This window comes from Carcharhinus amblyrhynchos, chromosome 16 (assembly GCF_965287045.1).
Source record: "Carcharhinus amblyrhynchos chromosome 16, sCarAmb.v2.hapA, whole genome shotgun sequence".
NCBI lineage: Eukaryota > Metazoa > Chordata > Chondrichthyes > Carcharhiniformes > Carcharhinidae > Carcharhinus > Carcharhinus amblyrhynchos.
In genome coordinates, this window is record NC_137339.1 from 36136868 (window position 1) to 36145855 (window position 8988).

The 8988-nt window shown below is 34.9% G+C and overlaps 1 protein-coding gene across 2 annotated transcripts in view; it reads left to right on the forward strand.

Annotated features, from left to right (window-relative positions):
- LOC145353958 (partitioning defective 6 homolog beta-like) overlaps positions 1-8647 on the forward strand; it is an 83597-nt gene extending 74950 nt beyond the window's left edge. For both annotated transcript variants that reach the window (XM_080204992.1, XM_080204993.1), the window contains exon 3: positions 1112-8647. In XM_080204992.1, coding sequence (XP_080061118.1) covers positions 1112-1953 — 842 coding nt within the window. In that variant the 3' untranslated portion in view covers positions 1954-8647. The remainder of the gene's footprint in view (positions 1-1111) is intronic.
- The last annotated feature ends 341 nt before the right edge of the window (positions 8648-8988 follow it).

The window sequence follows — 8988 nt, forward strand, 5'->3', positions numbered from 1 at the left end:
TAGATTTATTAATGACCTGCCTATTCAAAACCTCAATCTTTTGGACTGTTTGCAAATGGAAATAATTTCTCTGTATCTCATCTGTCAATCCCCTTAAACGTTTTAAAGATCTCTTAATGGCTCACCCATCAATGGCTCAACCTTCTTCATTCTAGAGAAAGAAAGCCCCTTCAGTGTTTCCTGTAAGATTTCTTTGAATTTACAAGCAGTTCCTATTGATCATAAAGGAAATGCAGATAAGTGACAGCTTGGCACTGCACCATATTGAGTTCTTTATCTCAGTTGGGCTGTGAAGTTTATATGTTCTATGATAATAAAGTAGAAGTGCAGGAAGTAAAAGAATCAACCCAGCGTGCTCTCATAAATATAATGGCTAGTTGCAGTGTGTTATTCGTGCAGTTATGTTCTGGTTTTCAATTAAGAAGCAGGATTTGATTTCTGAACTTTTTGAAGAATGTAGAATTCGATAATCGCCACATGTGAAACTATTGGCCTACACTTCAGTGTATTTGCAACTCAGTATTTCACTCTGTTCAGACATTGTGATCTACCTTTTAAGGCAATCCCAATTTATAAATATTAGAACTTTAAAACTGGTTTGTGTTTTCTCTTTTAGTATCACCTGCGAATGACAGTGATTTATTTGTAGTTTAATTTCCTTACAGCAATGCAGTCATACACTATCAACTGCACATTCTGAAACAAGGACTTGGTCAGAAAATAAAGGAGCTAACAGCATTCCTGAAATTATTAATATTCTTTACAGAAATAGTAGAAAGGAGTTTGCATTTGCAGGAAAATTCTGTTGTCAGAAAAAAATAGCACTCTATATCAGCAAATATTTTGGGTTTTAAAAAAAATCAGCCCAGGGATTGTAGTTCTAGAATGTTGCCAACACATTCTGGTTAAACTGGTTTTCTCATGTAAAGTGAATGTGAAAATTGGTGAATGAGTCACTGAAGTATTATAAGATTATGGTTAACCTTCAATTTTAATGTAGAAATGTTTTCATTAGACCCAGTTCTGTTGAAGTTGTCACAGCTGATTTGGACATTAACAATTTATTCATTTAATAAGTTGTAAAACATTATAATACTCTTGTTTTTTGCAGAGGATGCTGATTATAGTGCTTTTGGTACGGACACTTTAACACGGAAGAAGAACGTCTTATCAAATGTACTGCGTCCTGACAACCGAAAGAAACCTCCAATTGCCATCAGCTTGCCACGTGATTTCCGCCCTGTGTCTTCGATCATTGATGTGGATGTCCTTCCAGAAACCCACCGAAGAGTGCGGCTGTATAAACATGGGTCTGACAAACCATTAGGATTCTATATACGCGATGGCTCAAGTGTCCGAGTAACTCCCCATGGACTCGAAAAAGTTCCTGGAATTTTCATTTCTAGATTGGTGCAGGGGGGATTGGCTGAAAGCACTGGTTTGTTGGCTGTGAATGATGAAGTTCTTGAGGTGAATGGTATTGAAGTATCAGGTAAAAGCCTTGATCAGGTGACTGATATGATGATTGCAAATAGCCATAATCTTATCATTACTGTGAAACCAGCAAATCAAAGAAATAATGTGAGAATCAGTCGGACTTCTGGTAGTTCAGGCCAGTCCACTGACAGTGGTACCAGCCATCCCACTTTTATGATATCCCCACATGTTATGCAGAATTTCCATTCAGAAGAAGTGGACAGTGATGAAGAAACAGATATAGTCATCGAGGGTAGTGATGAGCCACAGCACATTCCAGTGGCAGCATCAGCCAGTACTAGCATAGTATCCTTAACAAAAAGTGACAGTTATCATGGTTTAACTCCAAATGGTTCTGTTGCCAGCAGCGAAAGAAATATACACACATTAGCTGCTGCCACAAAAGTGGATCCTTTGGAAAAGGACGATGTGAATAGGCAAAGCATGGAGGAGGATGGTACGGTTATTACACTATAGGTTTCTTAACCTGCACTTAAAGGATGATAATACTTGTTTTTAGGGCAGCCTATTATGGTTTTTATATACGTATAAAGTAAGTTTGTTATAATTTTCAAGCCACTGCATGTGTGAAGTGAGCAATTTAATATCTCCAGAAGAATACAAAACTTGAAATTTATGCGTGTGAGATCTTCACTGTTTGGGCCTGTTCTTTCCATTTGTGTGTATATGTTTTTAAATATTGTTTTCAAAACCACAACTTTTGAAAAGGAGAAACGTAAAAGCCCTTCCTGTCGAAGATATAACTCAGAAAAAGACAGATAACTAACATTGCCCTATCTGAATGGTGATCTGATCATTCATTCACTGTAGAAACACAAGGTCTGTTCACGGTACAATGCCAAGAACTGATAATTTTAATTTCAGATCCTGATTAATATACTTGAAAACCAAATAAAAGCTTTGATGTCACCCCAATCTTAACCCGTCAGCATGGTTGTTTCCCCCCCCCCCTCCAAATTTTAGATTTTGGTGCATGTGTGCATGTAATTGGTGAGATGTTATTGGACACTTGCTATAACTAGAATGTTTAACATACAGTAACTGCACAGCAAGATGGCATTAGGAATAATTATAGATTTTATCATACTCCTGTAATTTAACAATTATTTAATTCCTTATAAAAATGCACATTGCGGAGGCTGATGAGCAAAATCTAGTCCTTCGGGTTTTTTAGCTATTTGGATCAAATATACTGTTCAAATTAAAGGAACAGTAAATTTTAGAATTAAAGCTCAAAACAGACCAATTTAAGTACTAACAATACCTATAGGCTACATTAGCTTACTAAAAATTGACTTCTTGAGAACTACTTTATTCATTACCAGAGAGTATTCCTTGCTGGCTGTGCTTTTTTAAAGAAACAATGAGAATGCCCTCTGAGCTGCTAATAATGTGAACATGGAGTTGTGAGAAAAATGAATAGCTTTAGTACTCCAAAACAAGTCATAAAATTCCTTGTGTTGTGCACAGACTTTATAAAAACTTAATCAAATGGACTAAATTGTCAGTGCTCCTACTAACTTTAGCAAAGATCTGACACAGACATATGGCTGCCTTTGGTGCTGTAAATGTCTATGGTTAAGAAACTTCAGAGTTGGATAGATGAACTTCTAACAGAAGTTCAAGTTTAGCTTGAAACACAAACTGACCAGGTATTCAACAAATCTATTGTTTGGATATATTGTTTGATGTTGAATTTGCTAGTATTTCCTATTGATGTCCTGGGTACGTACGGTAGAATAGCATGGATCCAAGCATGAAAAAAATAATAATACCTACTTATTTCAAGTTTCTGAGGCTTGAAGAATACAAGACTTTTAGTGTTTTGTTTCTTACTGATTTCTTAAGTATATAGATGTACAATTAAAAAGAATTCTGAAGTAAGATTTTCACCCACCTGGCTTTGCAGCTTCTCTAATTTCAAAAAAAATTGGCATTAACATCAAATCTGCAGCACCATGTTATTCTGTACTTAGCAAACATGAGAGGTCTATTCTAATATATAAGCCAGTTCACAATGATACAAGAAATGCTTTAGGGTCATTAAAGGGAGATCTAATGTGGGGAAGAATTATTTGCTGATCAAAAAGCAAGCACCACTAACTGACTACAGTTTCTAAAGAGTTATGCTATAAACTCAGTTCTACTTGTCCTCAAGAGTTCCCTTGCCCATTACAAGAATCTTGAAGGTTCATTTATTTTTCCTGGGACTAATTCACAAGGTATTCCACAGCTTGCCAGGATTCACCTTAATTCTCCTTGGTGTTCCAATTCTCAAAGAAATCCCACAACACCAGTTTAAAGTCCAAACAGGTTTATTTGTAGCAAACGCTGCAAGCTTGCAGGACAGCCTGTTATAACACAGTCATAATACAATATAACTGTGTCATAACACAGTTCCAATTCTCCTCAGTGTTCCAACTATTCTGAGGTAATGTTTTATGGGGATCCTTCAGTTGGGCTTTAGGTTAAGCAATTCTCCAATTTCTATTTAATACCTCATAACAGTGCCTTGTTCTGGTACTGGCAGTTGCTGGTAATAATTTTCAAGTTTCCCACTCTGTTTTGTGGCCTACATTGGGGACAGAATGGAGCAAACTGAACAAGCTTGTGGCAAAAGAAGCTGCTGCAAATTCTGCACACTTCCATGGAAGCAGATTTGCCTGAATTGGTTTATGCCTATAATAAAGGTGCTGATTGACTTGAAAGTAGAGCAAAGGATTCAAGCTACGTGGCAACAATACATTGTTCTTCTATAGATCCTTCCTTCCATTTGAAAGTCCTGGTAAACATTTGAGCACATTTCTTTTAACTATGAATATGGCAATTGGCAATACAGAAAGCACATAGTCAGCATTCTAATCACAATTAGCCTGTACAGTTATGGCAAACTGAATACACAAAATATTTTTATTGAACTTGATTAATATTCAAGGTCTAAACTCGTTGGTGCCTGAACTTGCCACTTTTTGTGGCTTTTGAAATGTTATCAAAGAGCAATCTTTTTGGGTAATCAATCTACATTGGACTGTGACTTTGAAGATCTACAAATTTTGCTGTTTAATATTGTACATCTGGAACTACAGTGGAATCCTTTTGAGCTTGGTTTCAATCAGCTGGATTTTTAGAAATGCGTATTAATTTGCTTTTGTATTCTGCCAAGAGTGGTGGATGTGTATTCACATGCATATTCTCTTTACTCATGAACCATGCCATCCAGTGTGGAATAGTGCTGAGAATAACACCAATACTAGAATTTAATGCTGCACATACCCCAGGATAGGTTCTGATTTTTGTCGTGATTTCACAGCAGTTTTACGATGGGGTGTGCATAGCCTTGGATGGTGAGCTAGTCCTTGCCGCCCTTGAGACCCTTAAGTTTCCAAGTAATAACCAGTTAAGTTGTTAACTGCACAACCTCAATTTTTAGGTTGGTGGACTGAAAACTGCTGGGGAAAGAAGGGGTGAAACCTGGAACAAACCCACATTATCTTAAAACTTCAGGCCCAGGTCTCCCACGAAGGGATGGAAAAAATATTTAGTAATAGATTATGTCTGTCATTCTCACCCAGCTGCTGGTATTAGAACACCATGGCAGAAATCAACAAGCAGTTTGCATGTTGTGTTTTTTTGCTTGGGGAATATATATGATGGAGAGACCAATGTTATTGTACCCCTGGTTCCAGTTCAGAGCTGCTATTTTATAGAAAACTGGAGCTGGCATTAGAGATGCATTCTTATATCCTCATCAATTGCTGGCCAGGGCACAAATTAGCCTTTTAATATTTGCAAATAGCTTAAAAATGTTGTTCTATGATCCCATTTTTGTCTGAAAAAAATTCACATTTGTTTTGCATGTGTACTACTGAAGGAAAAATGCCTCTTCCTTGAGGTAATTGCACCTATTTTCAGGGAATCCAGTCCAGCCAACTTTACTTCAAACTTGTATGACAGCTTATGTTGGTGAAACTGAAAATACTTTTTACTGATAATTCATTTGCCAATATGCCTCATGAAATAATTCAGATTTTGGACTCAGTTAATCTTTTAACATATTGAGGGGATAAGGCTTTACGTGGTATATTTTCAATATCTTCTATCTTAATTCACCTCCACGTTAATTATCCTAAACTAAAAACTTTTTGCAATTATTGTAATTTATTGAGGCAGATAAAATAACAATCATTTCTAACTTTAACCTCTAATGCTGCTTTATATATCTATACAATTTCAATAATAAGTCTTGTGTCTAAAACTTCAACTTTCCAACTTTAGTTTTTAAATACCATTCAATGTTTTATGGATAAGTTAGTTTACTATGTTCAATGAATTCAAAATCACATTAGCCCATGTGAAATATGTAAAAGAACTTCATGTTTCTTTTCTACTGGAACAAGCACAATCTGTCAAATGCCTTCCTGAGGTGAAATGTCTCATTCTGAATTGTATAGAACTCTAGCAAGTGCACACATTTATGATAACCAACAAAATAATGAGCTCATTTGCATTAAAATAATGACACGATCCAAAAATGTCAAAGTAAACAGAAAATATTAAGTATTTAAATTTAAGTAAGTTGACACATGTAATTTTCTAGCTTTTAGTAATGCTTTAAAATTAGAGGTTGCTAAGGACCTACATTAATTTTCTCAGTAGTCTCATAACTACATTGAAATTTCTTCTAAAACAAAAATTATTCCTCCTCTCAAAGTTACAAATCTAATTTTCGGAATGGACAGGGCAAGCTCCTAATCCATGTCATTGCTTCAAAAACCAATCCAAATTCAAATTGAATCCAATTCATGGTCCCCACAAAAGAGACATTTGATACAAGCTGCTAAGAACAGACATTATACCTGATCTCATACTTGATCTTACACTTGATCTTAGCTAAAAATCTGCATCACACGTTACTGGATGTAACTTGAGACTTGAGTTTGAATCTTGATTGATTTAACATTGGGTTCCTTAATAGGTAAGGATCCCCTCACTTTTAAGTACATGTATCTTGATAATTTAAGAATTCTTCTTGTGTCCCTAGGCTGAACCAGCAATTGATAAAATGTGGGCAGTGATGAAGTGAGAGAAATAGGAAATATTTTTTAAAATCAATAACTGCAAATAGACATTTATAAAATTAGCACATTTCTATATAATGTAGCACAGAAGCCATGTAGTTTTTCTAGCATTATATATCATGTTATATATGGTGTATTGAGGCAGTATTGTAGCAATTATCAAAAATGCTGCTTTATTGCATACTTTGAAAATTATCCAAGTTTTTGGCTTTCACTAATCTGTGCTATTTATTTTCAAATCTGATTTTAAAAGTCTTTCTTTGCTGTGTAAATTTAACAGTAAGCAGGATCAATCATGCTCTGTATTGTCTAAAATATGCTACTGAAATATGTAATTTGCCTTGAAGAAAGGCATTTTTAAAATTAAGACGGTGGTTATATGCTTTGTAACTGTCTGAAATATGACTACGTGGAATTTAAACAAACTGCAACTTTGCTGAACCGAAGTAGTTTATATTTCTGGTAAATAAGCCTGCTGAATAAAAATGTACACTCTTTTTGTCCCCCATGCTAATTAATTGACAGCTGCATGATCAGTTGAGTTAAAAAGCAAAAAAAATTGCTTTACTCTGTAATGAAAGTAATGTTTCTTTTGCATCAAAAACATGATCAGTGTGCAAAATAATTTCAAATTGTAACTGGATTTGAAATATGAAATGGACTTGCTTTGACTTGTTCATAGACACTGGACAAGTTTTGGTTTCCTGAATCTTAAAACCATGCTGTTTGTTACGCTGATGGATGATACTTTCAATGAAGCTGACCCTTTTTGCAAACAAAATACGAGTGCAAAATGGGGGTTTATACTGTTCAGAACACAATGCTCACCAATTCATTGAGGAACTGGCTAATGGATCAAATAGTTTATTGTACCTCAGAGGATGTGCATTTTGCTTGTGAATATACCCTCTGCTGGCTATTAGCAGTACTACATGTCCTGATATGACCTGCTGAATTCTTTGTGGACCTGTTTGTTAGGTCTTTTCTAAAATAATTACTGCAACTGGAGGAAATGTTTAATTGCATGTTTTGAAATGGTGATTCCAAATGATCAAGTTATTTTAATCATCTTGTATAGGATCATGTTATACAAGTAATTACTAAAATGGGAAAACAAATTGCAGTGACAATGCATTTTAGAGCCTTAGTTTTTTTTTGTATCTCATTTACTACCTCTTAGATTTATATGGTATTAAACACTGCAACCTGACTTAAAAATCTTGACCAGTTATTATCATTCCAAATAGTTTATATTCCATACTCTGAATATATATAGCCACCGATTGTTTCTTTCAAGCAACTGTAGATGAAAAGCATTTAATGAAAATGTCCAAGCCGAATCTTAGTAGTTTTCTTGTTTGTGAATAACATGCTATGGCTTCATGATTTTTTTACGTGATTTTTTTAATGAAAAGATTTGTAAAGGATAGGCACAATATCAGTATTTTCTTACCACTGTACAATGTATGTTTATATGATCACACTAAAGAGAAGCTTCCATTTTAGAATCAGAGACTCATGCTTAATATGATATATTTGTATAAACTAGAGAAAAGCAGTAGAAGCTTCAACTTTTATAATCATTTGAGGTCTGGTTTCCTAACAATACACAAAGCATTATGGTACCATTTTTTACCTTCCTGTTTTGGGGCTATGATGGTTGTCATAACGTGCTTCATGCGAATCTTGAATTTCTTTTGATAAATGTTGCCCATGAGGTGTTGGGACCATCCAACATTTTGAGAAATTTGTCAGAGCAATTTGGAAGTTCAAACCAAATTGTTTAAAGATTATGCTGGAAAACCTGTGAAATGTTGGCCTAGATCGATACAGAGCTGATACTTGCAAAATTTGAGCCAACTATAACTTTCATTTTTGTGAACAGCTTTTTGAACTTGAGTTACTTGAATTTGTCTATCAAATTTTTCCTTGGTCCAAATAAAGTAAATGAGATATTGCACTTTAAATCCCTTTTGCTATACTTTTCACATAACGTGGACTTGGTACCAAATGCATTCTGTAGAAATGGGAACGGAAAATTTAGCATGTACACTGAATATAACAATAAAAGTTGGTGAATAAACAAAATTATTTTGTGATACAGTGCTTTACTTATTAAACTAATTTTTACAAATCATTTTGTTAATTGGGAATGCTGAGAACTGGAACATATAATGTATGCAAGGTGTAATGTATTCTAGGTTCTTAGATGACAAATCTAAGCGATTAAAATGAAAGTTTACATACTCAATGCAGAGACAAAATTAGCCACGTACTTGATGCTAATGATCTATAACAGTGCATATTGTCACAGAGGTTTACAGCATGGAAACAGGTCCTTCGGCCCAACTTGTCCATGCCGATTTTTTTTTTAAAACCCAATTTCCCCCATTTGGCCCATACCTCTCTATAC